Here is a 17,096-nt window from a genome sequence, read left to right as displayed (position 1 = left end):
AATACGGCATCGCTTCACCAAGGCGAGAGGGAAGCTTAGTAGGCGTTACGGACTGCCTGGTGCTGTTTACTCGTTCGGCCATTTCTTTTTATTTTCTGGTGTATGCCCCCGCCTCCATCTCGTGATGTCACAGTGCAAGCACAGCCTTCCAAGTGCAGTGAGTATATAAAGAATCTTGAGGATAGCAGTGCAAAAGAAGAGGACGAAAGAGAGAACACGGGTTGAAGTTTACTGATATGGCGCGACTTTCCTATTCTTCAGCTTGAAGTCAGTGCTTGTGTGTAAACTCGTCTCTGTTCTCGTTCACTGCTGTGATGCGCTGAAATTCTTCATAGATCACCAACTAGCCCGAACAATCCCCTTTCTGTGTAGCAGGAATCGTGTCCTAAAAATGGTCGATCATGAGTTTTAACCAATTTATACTTTAATGTTCATGCTTTTACTTTATTAAATTTCTTTTGTTTTACTAGACCATTGCAGGCGAAAATGTCAATGCCAGCATTCGACTATGCTTGAAACCTCAAGAGCGCTTGGGATCCAAGCAGGATCCGACTCGACTGCGCTTGAAAGTGGCCACGTGACAACCTCTGATCTCCATTGGATTTGATGGGCATTGACTCAATGAGGATCGAAACTGCCCGTGTGACAGAGGTATAATTAATGCAGAAGTCAGAATTTAGCAAGCTGGAAATAACAAGTTTACACTGTCCTTGGTTAAAAGGGCTGCAACTCCTAGTTCTCCCAATGGCACTATGGGCATGCTTCTAATCACTACAGTATCGCAGAGCTGTCAAATAATGAAGAGCACTTAGCAAAGAAAATGTAATAAAGATGATGTGTATTTTCAGAACGTTAAAGAAATCACAGGGTGATAAGACTGCTGGCTGGCTTTTTCTACACTAGTGAGTGCTAAGGTCGGCATTTCTTTGCCACACCACTTCAGCCTTCACAAAGTCAGCTGAGAAGACAAACTGACTGCACAGTCACGAGTGTGGCGGTATGTCCTCCTCCAGAGTCTTCACTTATTCAGTCTTCTTCTTGGGCTCATCTTGGGCGTTTTGGAGCTTGTATATCTCCTGGGCCTATAGAAGTTGCACGGAGAAAAATAAAATGCACACAAATTAGTCTTGGTTGAGGCCTTGTGTGCAGGAATAAAAGATAGCAGACGGTTTAATAAAGCATGGCTAAGCGCGGAATATCATTTAGTAGCACTAGTTATGATGGGCACGTAAGGTCCTTACATCCCAAAAGCATTTGACCTAAAGGCCTTTACCCGGAAAGCATTTACCATGAAGGCCTTCACTCAGGTGTACCCTTCACCCAGGCCTCCTAGTTGTGCACACCTGGCAAGATGTCCACAACCCGGTGCGTAGGTGGACCGCCTGCCAAAAAGCAGGCTTCAGAGACGTACGAACGGCTGCCTGGAATCAGAAAGTTTGCCTAGTAGTGCTATCGCACTAAAATTAAAAACGTTGCCAGTTTTATTTTTTCGGCACGGCAAATGAGCGAAAAAAATTGAGAAGCGGTTTTGAGGAAACGGCGCAGTAACTGTCTCTCTTATCTCGATGGGTACCCGAACCGCGCCGTAGGGAAGGGATAAAGAAGGGAGTGAAAGAAGAAAGGAAGAAAGAGGTGCCGTAGTAGGTATCCGGAATAATGTGGAGCACCTGTGGATCTTTAACGTGCGCTGACATCGCACAGCACACGGGCGCCTTTTGCGTTTCGCCTCCATCGAAATGCGGCCGCCGCGGTCGGGTTCGAAGCCGGGTACTCCGGCTCAGTAGACGAGCAGCCTAGCCACTGAGCCACCGCGGCGGGTACAAGTGACTGACAAGAAAAAAATACCTGGCCCTCCAGCCCCTCCACCAGTGAGGCACAAATGTCTTGGTGAGACTCAGTCGTTGAGTTGGCCGAGTGCTTGAACAAGGACAGCTCCTGCAGCGCACATACACAGAAGGTATTAGAACAGGTTTGTGTATGTGCAATGTGGGGCACTGTTATAGTAAATGTAGACATCACAAAGCAAAGTACCCTGCGAAGCAAAAGAACGAACTTCTAATTCTTGGCATGACGCTAGATAAGAATCCAGAAATAGCTTTTCCCTCTGGCAAATGTTGACGAAGCAGCATCGGTGGTATACAGCACAATGCAATAGTGCTGCTGGTGTAACCTGCTTTTGCAGAATATAATTGCACAATGGACCAAATTCACAATTCGTGAAGTCTGCTTGTGCATATTACACGTTCGAGTAGCACCCGCACCACACAACCGTGTTCAATAATGGTGTCCTTTGGCGCGGGGGGCATCGACGGGCCCATTTAATGGCATTAGCAGTGCGCCAAAAACATATTTATTCGCAGTCATCTTTGTGCCCATTCACAAAGTACCAAGTTGGCCACAACTCATTCGCATGCGAAATATTCATGTCACTCTTGTCTGCAGTGCTCCTGAGCAATGGCATATTAATCTGACACAACGCCTTTTTCCAGTTACTACTTTTTTACAAGTTACGAAGCAAATGCGTAACATGCAGCTGAAATAAGCAGCTTTGCAGGTAAGAATTATCCTAGCTATATAACAAAGTACTGCACGCCCAAGCTCCACCTGGAGTTCCTTCTTGACCTCAAGGATCTTCCGCTCAAAGCCCCTCTCGAGTCTCTGAACCTTGGCCTCGAGCTCCTTGATGCGAGACATGCATTCAGCCGGCGCGTGCTCCTCGCCCAGCTTGCTGACAGTCTTTTCCATAGGCTGTAGGGAAAACCAGGAGACATTACCAACATGCACATGGAAAATAGTGGTAATATGAGGGACCTGCATTTCCCAGACAGCCACTTGTTATTACGTCTTTATTTGTGCGCTTACTGATGAGTAGTTTCTGTGCAAAATTTTCTCGCAAAGTAACAATCTTGAGCCTGCCAAGTCACATATTAAACACCAGTATCTGCATGGTACGTACAGACCAGAGGAAAGAGGTTAAAGCACAGAAGAGAGCCTGTGCCAACCCCCGCAGTGCCGTCATGGTACTGTCAGAATTCCTCGCAGAGGTATGGCTGATACAGCGAGCGTCGTTTAAAGCAATGTTTACTCAAAACAATGCGAAACTAAATATTTTCCAGTTCAATCGGCGTTGAAGCATTTAGAAAGTAATGTTTTACTTCTGAGCACTTTGAGCTGAATGTGTCACAGAAACAATGTTCAAGTTTCAGTTTCACGGCGGCAGTAGTTGTTCAAGTTACAATCACATGACATGAGAAGGCCAATCTTGCCATGAAATTATTGCCTCCCGCCAACAGGCGCACAGTAATAATTGCCCCCATGATTAGCAAAAAAATGTGGAGAGGGGTGCGGGGAGTGCGGCTGATATTTTCACTCTTAAGGAAGTGTATTGAGCTTGGCTTTGAAATGCTTGCGCTGTGCAGAGTGCAGGCCACCGAGCAGCAGCAGCAGCGGCAGCAGCTGCTGAAGAGCAGCTGCTGCTGCTTCAGCAGCTGCTGAAAGAAAGAAGCCTTGTAGCTGTGAGTAGTCAAACAAAAAAGGAAAACTTTAAAGGAAAAAAATAAAAATAAAGGCTCTTCAACAATTAAATGTCGACGTGATGTGATGGACACATATATAAACTGCCTTTGAAGGAAGTACTAAAGCTCATGCAATTCCTTTGCAGCCCTCAAGGAAAAAAAACATGGCCAATTTCCCTGCAGCCTGAAAAAGCAGCCTCCACCTTGCTTTAGGTGTGCACCAACATTATAGTCCTAGATAAACGTTTTTACTATCCTACCCATTAATGCAGCAGATAAATGGAATCTGGGCGTAATGGGCAGTCATCAGCTTGATCTGCCAGCCAGTGTACTCAAACTGATGCTTTGGTCCCCTACCTATATCAAGTCTATTAAAAAATGTTCCCATTAATTCAAATAAACCTTCTATCCCCTTAGCGTTCAAATTTTTCTTTATAGTCGAGTTTAATTAAAGCCAGGACACTACAACAACTTTTTCAATGTTTTTAGCCTCACCGGAGCTCAAAACCTTCAAAAAGCACCAAAGAACCCCATGTGCCTTTGCTTACATCCCTTCATGCTTAACATGCATGCAGAAAAGAGTATGCAGGTCCATAGTTCCTTAGAAAAATGCACGAATTCAATTAAAAATGAGCGAAGCAATCTGCTATAAGCAACACCAGCACGATTACTCCCAAAGTGCAGTGGATAAAACGAAGAGGGGGGGGGGGGGGGGGGGTTGAGGCACGTACCAATCTAGGTGCTCGGGGAACCCAGAAAGCAAGTCGAAGGAAACCAAGGGCTGCGTGGAACCCACTTAAGTAACCGCTGTGTAACAAGGCACTTACAGAGATCACCTGCTCGGATTGCTTTCTCGCCTGGTCCTGTGCCTGCTGTAGTTTGGCGGCCAAGCGCCTGTTCTCTGTCTCCAGCTGCGCATTGTGCGCAAGCGCCAGCTCCAACTTATCCTTGAGCAGCTCTGCGTCCTCCGCTCCACCCGATGCTATTGGGTTCTGCACCTCATGAGTTGTGCACCTCATCAGTGCAGCCTCAGCCTCCTGGAGCTGCAAAACATTGTGAGCGAGCAAACGCATGTTGAACCAATTCGCACAGGGTAAGTGACTCAGGGACACTCAAAAATTTTCAGCCACAATAGCCAACTACTGCGAATACACGTGAGAACACTGAGGGTGTCCCCCTCAGTGTTCTGCGAAACTCAAGAAGTAATCTATACTCACAGGTCAGTCCACAATACCTTCCAATCTCATATCACCTGGTTTGGGAATCCTGCAATGCCCGATATTCTAGTACGGAAGATTCGACTCCCTTTCTTCCTCCATTATTATGAGAATAAATAAAGTTCTGTTTGCGTGCTTTCCACGTGGCCAATCCAAGTGATGCTTTTTCTCCGCTACGCTAACAAGTGCATAGTATATGCCTTAGTACATCAAATGATTGACGTGGCGCCATCATTTCTTGAAGCATGCGTGTGCCGTCTAGCGGATTTTTAATGGGATATTTACAATGTACTGAAGATCCCCTGGCTCAAGTGAAAAACAAATGTACATCTGTCGATCATTTTTACAGCGTAAAACTTCCCCCTTTCGTTATATTACTGGTCATATTTTATACGTGTATACTAAGGGGTTGGACTTTTAGGTTTTTATTTTTGAAAATTTGGCGAACTTTTATCGGTAGTTATATCAGAACCGAGGTCTCGGTTTTTTCGCCGAATAATATTTTGAGGAATGAAATATTGACTTTTCCCGGTAATATTATGCGGCAATACTATGTAGTCAATGGCCAATTGAAGTCTGCCTGTGTTTTTGTAATCACGAACATATTATTTACCAGCAATCAGAGTGCAAACATTATTAATTCAAGCTGTGCTTGTAGAAGAAATTGCTGCCTTCATTAAAAGAGTAAGTCAAGTTATACAAGATAACGGCAAGACGAAAACGAAAGTTGAAATTTACTGCTAAGGTCTAGGTTGACTTATTAATACTGGGTTGTCGCGCTGGGCTGAGCGCAAGGGAAGGGCATCACATGGTCTCTGTGTTGATGGCAGGGATGGAACTGCCACCTAATTTTTCGTGGTAGCCAGAACCTACCTTTTCGTGACGCCCATGCACGGTTCCGTGTCAGTGTCCTGCATGCAGTTGATTAACCTGCCTAACTTACTAGCTGCTCTAAGCAGGTGATGATAGTGAAGGAACAGAGCTTAGCTTGCAGATGGTGAGGAGTTGCTGCTTCCCCGTTACCACAGGCGCGTCAACTAGCAGAGCAATACCTCAAGCCACACAGCTGCGCTGCTTATTCAACAACACTATCGTCGCTTCATGCCCCTGGCTTCCGGCTTGCTAAATTTCAGCTTTAACTCAGCGTACTTGCATTCAACAGCCAGCTATCTCTGCCTTGCATGCCAAGAATTCAGAATTCGGTTGAAACTGAATTTGAAAAACTCACATCGGCGCACACTTATCGTTTTAGTTCGGCTTAAACCGAAATGTCCAAGCCCTAGGTACACTGCTAGGTGGCTGAGCCCTTTGCGAGGTCGTTACAATTACGCTTGTACGAATATTCTTTGAAGACAATATGAAGTGAGTAGTAGTAATTTAAAATTTATTTGTCTTTCAGGATAGGAAATGGCACAGCAACGGTCTCACATATCTCAGTGGACACCCGAACCGCGCCACAAGGGGACACTGAGTAATTGCACACTTTGAGTAATTGAGAGCACACTTTGAGTAATTGCAAGGTAATATTTTGAATTCTTTAAGGCAGGCACTCTCAATCTTGAATATTTGGCTTTCTACGAGAAACCTCCCAAATTTTCAAATCTGTCCTTTCTTACATAACATGCATGCATAAAATAGCATGCACATGCGTGACCGCTAAAAACCAAACAAATTAAAATAATAATGACTGCCGTTATAGTGGAAGTCTGCTAGAATTAATTATAGCATAGGTCCCAAAATAAAGTACGCCAAAGAAAAGGTAGGATTGGGGTGAGCTGGCATGGTGGCGCCGGAATGTGTCGAGTCGGCAGTGCTCGGGCAATCACATGAGGATGACGACTGCAAAGTGAAACACAAGACAGTATAGCGATCCCCGTCATCGGCCAAATGCTCAGCGTGGTAGACATGCTGAGGTGGCTCGCGAGCTCACAACATGAGCACATGCAATCCTAGCGGGCATACGAGTGACGGGTAAACCTGTTCTTGACGGCGAAGGAAGACAAAAGGAAAGGACCGTATTCACCGCAAGTGACGTTTTCCTCCGAGAGGAATCTGCAACATGCTCTGAAGGATTGTTGTCACGCTAAATACGAATTTCTATCCAGCGAAATTACAGTGTCACAAAGTAAACTGCTGATTGCACCAACTTCGTTAAATCCAGGCTTAACTGTATAACACGACCACAGCCTGTTCAAGCCAGCTACAGCCGAGGGCTCTGCAAAAATGGAGACGGCACACAAAAATATGAAAGCAACAGGTGCGTTAATATTATTGGCAAAACGACATATCATGGTGTAATGCATGCGAAGCCAAAGAGTGCAGCAAAGCCTTCGACACGTTGATGCATGCAGACTCCCGTAGAGTAGCAGCCGCCATTGCTGCAGTGCCACCGCTGCTTCACGCTTCGTGCGGCCTGCTCCCAGTGCCCATTCTTTCTTTTCTCCGTTCTTTCTTTTCTCTACCTCACTCATCTCGTCCAGTGTCTTCTCTTTCTCATCGGCCCGCGCCACCTTCGCCATTGCCCATGCACACCGAGAGACAGCCCAAGGTTGCCGAAAAGTAGTCTTCTAGCAGCTCGCGAGTCAAGTGGTGAAGCTCGCTGTAGCTATCGTCGAACTAGCCGAAAACAAAAAAAAAAACACTATGTTCGCACCTTGGTTTGGGATATAACGCAAGATGCGTTCCCAAACCAACGCACAAAGGAAAAAAACTCTCGTTACGTCCCGAAAATATGATAATTGCTTAAGGTACTGAGTGGCCATCGATGCAATACCATCCAAGTACCACGAATGCTGTTTGCTGTACGGTGACCTTAAGCTTGCATTGCGAAGAGAAGCCCACCTTCTGGCGAAGGTTCGCGATCTCTGCCTGCGTTGGATCGATGTTCGCCGTTGGCTTGTTCTTGATCTTCCTAGCGCGGTCTGCGTAGCGCAATGTGTCCAGCGTGTCCTCACGGTTGCCGCTTGCCGGACTAATGCAGGCAATCATTACAGTGTGGCTGCTACCTCCCAGCGAATCTGAGGAAAAAAAGTAAATAAATAAGAATGGGGAGGAAATCAAATGCTAGGGAGTGACAGATTTTTAAGAAAGTTCATGCAAACAAAATGTAGTGTCGTATGCCGAAGATAAACTGCACAGACCACGAGCATAATAAACACAATAGATCTTTAACCAATTAAAAAACCCGTCGGACCTTGAAGAATATTCAAATTAAACATTAAATGGCTAATACTTCACACAAGAAAAGACGGAATAACGGTTCTCGAATTTCAGGGCTCTATAAGCTGAAAACCATGCCTCTATAAGCTTGGAAAGCAAGACAGGTACTGCGTAACCATAGTAAAACAAGCTTATTGGTCATATCACGAACGCCAAACCACCTTGTGAGTAAGTCAAAATAATTTGAATATTTTAGAACGGTCCCTAAAACTTCAACGAAAACACACAAGGTAATCATTCATGCCAGAATGATAAAAATATAACTTTCCGCACATCAATCCCAATTTTGCGCTAGTGCTCAAAGCATAGGACTGCACACACGGTGTGCCAGGATCGCAAAATCTTCCCACCATTCCACAGCTCGCATCACACTAGTTCTTATGCGGTGAGTCACAATTTTGACGTGTATAGGCAATTCTCAGAACACGTACAACCATCTGTTACATCCTGTGATGACTACGCAACTGTTTTATGTGCTCAGTCAAAAAACCTGCTAAAAGCTGCAAAATATACTCGACAAAACAGGTTCGTCAGAAGCCAAACTATACCAGCTTTTTGCGAGGAACCAAGTGAGCTCATCTAAAGGCCGTTAACCGCTTAAGCAGGTTTTCAAACTACATAAAAGCTCATTAATTGGAATTCAGCAGGGACGTCAACCTAGTACGAATTAACTAAAGCTCGAACTAACGAAAGTGAACAGAATATGCGGAGCACTGTGATCGGGAAGCAGTCGGTTAGAGACAGTACCCTATTTCATTGTTCTGAAATATTCAGTCATCACCTTTTGCTTTTTTTTCCTGGAAGGCAATGACCATCACATTCTCTTCTCAAGCCCGAACTATCTGAAGGCCTCTTTTTTCCCCCTTCAAAACTTAAGCAGAGGAAGGCAGCATTCGGTGTGCCCCAGATTGTGCAGCGGAGGGCGCACCGGAGGCGCAAAGGGAGTGTGTGACCATCACAAGGCTGGAAAATCGATCAACGTGTGACCGTCACGAGACTGCCGCTTTTCTACCAAAACAATAGCACAACCTCAGCGACTTGCTGATTCACACTTGAGAGTCGCGGCCGTTGAACGACTGTTTAGGACGAAACGCAAAAATCCTCAGTGTGGCTGCACGTACGCTGCCTGATTTTCCAGCCTTCTGACCCGAAGTAGCAAACTGCCAAACCTATAAGCCTGGTTTTTGGCCACATCCTAATTTGATAACACACTATTGCGTCGACATCACACTTGGTTTCAATTTCTCTTGAAGCATTTTGGCGCATTAATTATCGCAAACAGACGACAATTTTAAAGCATTACGCCGTGACACACTGCTTAGGATGGCCGCTAAGGCCACAGTACCGGTGCTGCTTTTCTACATGTCGTACGGAATTATGCGCTCCCGGTAGCAATAACATTATTTTATAACGCTTCATCAATTCTCTTGTAAGGTGAAACTTCTCGAGTTTTGAATAATTTTTTTATCTTGTTCACCAATCTCGCACTGTGGTTACCGGACATTTTGGTATACCTTCTTCATCGTTGAAGTGACTCGAAACATGGTTAGAAACGTGAATATCAAAAACATTGCATCGAATTCTTTGGCATCTGGAGAAGCGCGCGTGTTTTCGAGGGGACAATTGAACTCATGGGTGTGTGATGGCTGACGAGGTAATATATATGAACAATTGTGTCTGTTATATCCCTGACACATGACAATCTTTAGCGTCACTCACAATGAGTGACCCATGACTTTAGTATCATTCGAAGAGTGCATCACAGCGATCTGTAGTGACTAGCGCTCTCCCCTTTTGTGTTCAGAGCCGCGGTGCGCGGACAAATGAAGCAAGTATAAAGCCTGGTAATTGTCAAAGTAATGCACCATTGTACCCTTTAGACAACTGCCCTTTACACTCGATCTTGAAAGCTGGTGGCAACCGACGGGCTTCAGGTTCACGCATATTAAGGGACATTCCCCTCTTTCCTTTTCAGAAAAAAATGCATTGGAGGGCGACAGATGCATCTCCCCTAGCACTAACTCCGTTTGTGGGCAAAGTATGAAATGAGAGCTCAGTCTGCGAACAAGGCCCATTTCTCAAGCATTTCACCCTGCTAAAGCCTGGTGCTCGGGTTACTCCGGGTGAAATGCTTGGGAAATGGTTCTTTGTCCCCGCCTTGAGGAAACAACAAATACTTTGTGCCATGGCGCTCTTTGGACGCAGATGCTTTTGCGCCACAAAAATTCTCTATGATCAGAATAACGATTTTTGTTTGCAAAAAACCGTCCTGTAAGTCAGCCGTCCTGGAATTTAGCACCTGGTATTTTAGCGAGTACTAAATTGCGCAAATCACAGGTGAGAGGCCCCTTAGAGCTACTTTTTCTCAAATTATTTGCGGAAACAATTTTTGGGAGGTTATTGTGATTCGAAAAAAGCACAAAAGTTAAGTCCTCGCGGATAAATTTGTTTATAGTATATTGCTTGCAGTTCGAATAGTGACGACGAAACTTCTGTCGTTAACTGGTGCAGCGGCGTCTCCTTGCGAAAGCGATAGCGAGGAAGCAAGCTACCTGCGCAGCACGAAATTTCATTCCGAATGCAGCTTTTTCTTTGCCATGTAGTGACACCTCATGAGGCCCCTGTCAAGTACGCAAGTACCCGTCCGAGAATAAGCTAAACTGTAGTGATGTTATATTTGGCCATATGACACCCGAATTAAAGTTGTATGGCAGGAAAGCCGTAGTCGGGACCAACATTAAATAATCAGTGCAGGAAATCCCTCCTCCTAGGCGTGCAGCCAGAGACAGCTTCAAAAAGTTTCCTGAGAACTGTTCTGCAATAAAATGTGTTCATTAGCCTGCGACACATGTCGGATATTAGCCTACTTATCACGGCTCAACTGTATTATCAATGACTTACCATAGACTACTGCGATGCAAAGCAGTTTCGATATACGCGCCTGACTAAAACGTAAATTAGCTGACGTGTAGCAAGAGAAGCAATCGAAGCCTAATGCATGTTATGCACCGCATAAATTCATTCATGCCAGGCACTTCCGCAATGCATTGCATTATAAAGCAGTCACTGTATATTAAAAATAACCACTTTGAGCATCCGACAGGGCAGCAGCTTGGGCATGTTGGCTAATAATTTGTGACGGAACAGCGCAAAACATAGGGACAGGAGACAAAGCGTTTGTCTCCTGTCCCGGCGTTTTGCGCTGTTCCATCACGAATTTAGCATCCGAGACGGCGTAAGTGTATATGCTGACCTAGCTGCACAATAGTAATTTTCTACGGGAGCTATAGCTATGCATGCAAGTACTTGCTAATACATTTCTCTTTATGTCTGTGAGCAGAAAGATCCGAATTGCGAGTATATGTGCAAAAATTTTATACATCTGTGCCTGCTTACGCAAGTGTATGCTGAACACGAATACCAACCACCGTATCATTGCCCGGCGTTTTCTGCGCTTGCCCCAAAATGGCGGTCACGGAGGCGGTGTCTCCACCCTGTATGGCATTGCACTACATCGAGTCACCATAGCATCCCGCCGCTGGTCACGCCATTCATCGCTCAACAACAAAAGTTAACCCAGCAAGCTACTGAAGCCTTCGAGATTGGCGTTAACAAGCAACGCATGCAACAGCCGGGTACAAATCTCTGAGGTCTCGCGTAGCTGCCGTCACCATGCTACCGATAACACGGAAAGAGCCCTGCCTCCACGGTTATCCAGCCTCCCAGCTCGCACACCAATTTTACCCTCTTCACATCTCCAAAGAGGGCATGCAGCCTCACTGGAGCGCTGCTTTTTTCGATGCGTTCCCAGGCCGCCCAGGCCGCCCAGGCGCGTAGTTCAAGTTACCGGTGGCGCAAACCGTTACCGTTCGAATTAACAGGCTATATTTTCTCATAGACTCTAAAGGAGCATGAATGGATGAAGTCGAACAGTTTTAAGGCGAAAGCCTTCAATGGCTCATACTCCCGGTTGAGATCCTGCCCATCCTTTGAATCGCCAACTGAAAGTCATGACAACGGATGTGTCGTCATACCGTTCGTCTGTTCGTTACGCTCTTCAACTCGATAAGAAAAAGAAAACCTTTGCGCACGATTGGACTCGAACCGCCATCCTTCCGGTCCGCAGACGAGCGTGCTAATGACTACGCTACTTCATGCCAATGCATATGCAGTTCTCCTTGTCTAGGACGCCGGAGAGTGCGGAAAGGCGTCTAATCGGACGACGGATGCCTCCCAAACATCCTGCAGTGCCTCCAGCATTTAAAAACAAGTATGTGCTTAATTAACGTCTTAACCACAGATCAATGATGCAAGCAGCAACACCGCGCTAAGGGCTTTCGCCTCACCGCCCTTTAGGTCAACAAAGTGCCCCGTTGAATTGTTAATTATCCAGAGATTCGAATTAATAAAATAACAAAAAAAGCAAAAAAAGCAAGCACATAACGTACTACTGCTTACAGAACTTCGCAGTCGTTACTAATGCACTCAACAGAACTGAGGTCAGCATTTGACAGTTAACTGCTCCACAGTGAGAGCTTGCTTGGAGTCGTCATGGTTGCCACATCACTGCTGGCTGCCTGAGATTCCGCCATGCCAGTTTCAACGTTTCCAGAACACAGTCGCTCGTCTATCTGGCTGTACTTGGTTAACGGCACAGCTTTTCTCCATTCGCCGATACTTTTGTACAATCTTCTCAGTGCATGCAAGAGTGCAGGTCAAGGTCAGATATCCGAGGTTAGTGGCGCGATGCGCGACGCACCTTTTAGGCGCATGCGTAGAAGCTTTCAGCTGAAGAGTAGAAACAAGAAGACTGCGTGGGGTCCATCCAGCCAGCTCGGCCAGTGTTCAATGTATTTCGTATCAGCGAGTTTCGAGCAGTGAACACTACCAAACGGGAGTCAGGCACCAGCGAACTGCAGGAAGTCACTTTGGCCAGTGTGAAGCCATCATACCACGCACTAATTGTCTGAGTGCCACTGCTGTCTGCATAATGTTATGTGAAGCACTGAAGAGCAAAATTAAGCATCGTGCTGCTATGAGTGGGCTGCACCCCAGTTATAAGCGGAGTAACGCTGCTTTACCAAGTGCACTTTGGTGTTAGAGTTTGCGAACTCGGGCATTCTGACATATCACTCCTGGCCTTCGAATTAAGCAAGCCGGGACAACCTGCCAGCACAAAATATCCGCTAAAATTTGCATTATAAATTACAGGGCCGCAGAAATTCATTGAATTGCATGAGATTATACATGAACTAATATTAATGACACTTACTCCAAAATACGTCATTGCACTGCCTTGGCTAGAGATTCATAAAACATGCAGATTATTTGAGAGGTACGAAACTGATACAGACAGCAATGCATAATAGTAACTGTAGCACGAAGACATAAGCATATCGGTCGGGATGTTTACTGCGATATTTGCTCAGGCAATTTTTTTTCAATAACACTGCCGACCGAGGAGTTTGCATGCCTAGAAATTCCCTAAAGCAACTATTTTATCTTGAACTGCAGAAAGGCAATAGAGATATGATGTACAAGTACACTCACCACCAAAAGATTATAGAATGAAATTTTGGCACAAAATACAATTCTTTAGCATCAAGGGAACATTACTCAAGATTGAATGATTCCCTGCAATTTGCAAACCTGCAGAATTAAGGCTGCACAAGTTTTTTTCCACGCTTTGTGCAAAGATGACGATGAAGCCAAAATTTTTTGCCAATTACTATGTTTCATAAACTTGACTGCCGGTGTAGAAATGCGTTCAAGTAGTACTGAATTTGTCTTTTGATTGGGTGCGTGCATAACCAGCTGTAATTGATGCACCACATAAAATGCTACACAGGGGTCGGAAACAGAAGCTGCGTGGGACAGCTCACCGAGGTTGTAGGGATACCAATGCCTTGAAGGCTGTATACACTACAAAACTAGATGTCTATGAAGACAATAAAAATTGTGCACTGTGCTGTGCAGAGCGTACAATAAGTGCCACATTCCAAATGCAAAACTGCAAAACAGGAATGCCAAGAGAGCCGCACAGACAGAAAATTTCTGTACGCACCCTGCAGCAATCTGGTCAGCTTGGAGTTCCGGTACGGAACGTGGAATTTTCGTTCGCTCAAAGAGCTCACGACATTGCCAAGAGACAAGAGGCCATGGTTTATTTTCATGCCTGTAAACAAATTGGGAGTACAACCTCAGCCATGTTTCGGAGGTGAGAAATATTAAAAAAATTCAAGCTCAGTGGTAACTAAATGATTAAAAAAGCAACATATGACCAAGAACAGGACGGAAATGATTATCACAAGCGCTAGGTCTGGCAAAATCAAGCAATAAAAATGCTATTCGCAGTGTGTACAAGATACGAGTTATGAGGAGATGCCGGCCTTCTACAACAAAAGCAACGTGGGCCAGGCGTCCTCCAGACCACTTGAGCGAGATATGCAGTAAGGCACGTAGCAAAACGATACATTTCTCTCCATGCATCATGTAACATATGACTGCTGGCCTTGAACACACACCGAGAAAACTGCAGAAAGTACGAAAACTAAAGCTCTCAGAGATGACATGGCAGAGTAAAAGGTGCGTAAAAAACATCAATGAAAAAGATCATGCGCTGCTGAGTGCAAGGTTTGAATGTGTTAGCAAGCAGTTGACCACACTAACGACTGCTTAGCCATTTGCAAACACCTTTCGTTGGCCATTGCAAACACTTTCATTTATTTGCTTTTAACTACTGCTTAGCCATTGCCACCACCTCCTTGTTCACACCGCATCATCCTTCTTTTGTTGCGTTTTTTTCTTCACTTTTATTTTGTTGTTTTTATTTTTATTTTAAATATTTTGACGTTTATTTGTTTTGTTTTGCTGCTGCCTTACTGCACAGACTATGTTCAACTCTATCCAACAAGAAAGACGGCACTCGTCATTCCTATGAGGCTAAGTACTTGCTTCCCACGAGGGATTCCCGAGTTCGAATCCAACTCCTGGAACTTTTTTCTGCGATATTTTTGGGTTTCTGTGACGCCAAAGGACCACGTGGACATTTCTTAAATCTCTCACTGCGGGCAGAGGTGCTAGTACATTAAAAAAAAATTTATTTAAACCACTGGCTTTGCAGGCAGTGCGACAGCAATGCGTCTTTTCTATGCTTCTGCCAATTCCTTTCATCTGTCACTGCAGTTTGACAACTGTGCCTATTGCTATTGTGGCGGCTCGTGCAGTTCAGTACTGCCGACGGAGTCGCCCATCGAAAAATACTCGCTGAAACATTGAAATATCAGTGACCAACCTTCCTTGAACCTCTCGCCAATTGCCTTGGTCTTCTCAGCCCGTTCGGAACCAGCGAGATCTACAAAATTCATTTTTGCCACCGTCGTGGCACCTCCGCTCTCGTTTTGTTGCTCCACTGTCAGTGTCAGGATGGCATGCGACCGCGAGGAGCAGATGTTCATATTTGTTGCCGCAGTGATCCGGGACGCAGAGCCGATGCCAACCAGCCTGAGTGTCTCATCTGCGGTCGCCACTTTGTGTTGTGTCAGGTTGGGAACCTGCGCACACAAAAGTAGAGTTAAAAATAAGAGAGCTTGTTGCATAAGCAGGTCTTCGTGAGCAGGGTGAAAACTGCAAATGGGAACGAACGCAGAACGAGAAAGAACTACACTCCTCGCCCCCCCCCCCAAAAAAAAATAAAAAAATATAAGGAGCCCCAAGCAAATCGGAAGTGCGATAAAGAGTTCAAAATTGTACAGGTTAGGCCACAAAACAAGCACAGCAAGGTATGTTTTGCATACTGCACATAAATTCAGTCACATTACTTAGAGAGTGTAGCAGAATGAGCAAACCCCATCTTTTTACTGATGTAGGGCCCTAAAACATGAACTGCTTGCTCAGCCAGGTACTACATTTTCCTTGCAGATAAAATTCAAGTTGCATACTATTTTTTATGCAGTTTGTGCAGGGATGTAGAATATAGGAGTGGAATCTCACCTTTACTGTACCAGTCTTGTCTTCCCGAATTGCAAGTGGCACCCTCCCTCTGCTGTTTGAGAGCAAGTCGAATATTTGTTCTTGGTATATCTGCAAGAAATTTGCAACAGCAAAAAATCCATAAGAAGCCAGTTTGCATGCTACAGACATGATGCAACACCCTACATTTACATTTAATTCTGGACAGTGTGACAGCACGAAGCAAGGCTGCACTTGAATGTTCAAATTCTAGGTTACGGGGATTTTATAGCGAACCATTGAATGCAAAAGATCCTCAAGGTGCATACAGCATGCGGTGGCACTTAGTAAGCGATAAGCATGCATGCAAATTAGAGTGAAGAACAAGTGATGCCAAACAAAAATTTGCAACGGCTAAGCTTGCGGCTTGATTGATGCCCATGCTAAGTTTGGACATGACGATCCATCACAATCGCACTTGGCTTCGTGCATGGCACAGTCTTGTTGCTCCTCATGCTTTCGCTCCCAGGCAGGGGTAGGAAGCTCCAGTTAGTATCGTTTTCAACTACTTTAGTGCATCTGGTGACCGGAGGACTCGCATTTAAAGCAAATCCTGCACATGCAGCACTCATGTCTCATTTTTAAAATGTGAGATAATTTCTTGAAATGCACTTACGACGCACAATTGTTTGTATTTTGGAAAGCGAGAGCAGGTACAAACTGTGGCGGTAGCCGAATTGTCCAAGGCATCGGAAGACAAAGCTGTTATGTTTGCGCCGGCAGTGGTTTACATACCGCTCAGGGACCAAGTTTTTTCCAGACAAGTTCTTTTTTTCTGCCTGGCTCTTGAGGAGAAACAGACCATAATCGCCCATTAGGCAGAACAGCTTTAACAATTTCTTGCCATAAAACAGTTTGGTTGTGTTCACTATGCAATGGCTTATGTGACAAAATTCCAACGTTCATGTATTGCAGAAAACACACTCACCTCCAAGAACGACACACGCACAAGAACAGACTTCCCTGTGGTTGTTGTCATGTTCTTGAAGATGTCCCCAATTGCCCTGGGGATTATGCCTTCATCGTCAGCATTTTTTGAGCAGCGAATTCCCATCGTGTGGGTTTTACCGGAACCCGTCTGCCCGTAGCAGATCACGGTGACATTAAATCCTAGAACACAGAGCAGGCAGTCACG

At 45.2% G+C, this 17,096-nt stretch overlaps 1 protein-coding gene across 1 annotated transcript; it reads right to left on the bottom strand.

Moving 5' to 3' along the window:
• Window positions 1–872: 872 nt before the first annotated feature.
• LOC144115887 (chromosome-associated kinesin KIF4A-like) lies at window positions 873–17,015 on the bottom strand. The gene is made up of 9 exons (XM_077650508.1): window positions 16,890–17,015; window positions 15,944–16,033; window positions 15,246–15,504; window positions 14,016–14,126; window positions 7,574–7,749; window positions 4,343–4,558; window positions 2,605–2,748; window positions 1,846–1,935; window positions 873–1,082 (listed from the first exon to the last, which is right to left on the bottom strand). The coding sequence occupies exons 1-9, from the start codon at window positions 17,013–17,015 to the stop codon at window positions 1,023–1,025; spliced, it is 1,272 nt and encodes a 423-aa protein (XP_077506634.1). The 3' UTR covers window positions 873–1,022.
• Window positions 17,016–17,096: the final 81 nt, after the last annotated feature.

The sequence above is a fragment of the Amblyomma americanum genome, chromosome 1 (genome assembly GCF_052857255.1).
Source record: "Amblyomma americanum isolate KBUSLIRL-KWMA chromosome 1, ASM5285725v1, whole genome shotgun sequence".
Lineage (NCBI taxonomy): Eukaryota > Metazoa > Arthropoda > Arachnida > Ixodida > Ixodidae > Amblyomma > Amblyomma americanum.
The sequence above is the reverse complement of the archived record's forward strand: the minus strand, read 5'-3'. Positions and strand labels throughout refer to the sequence as shown.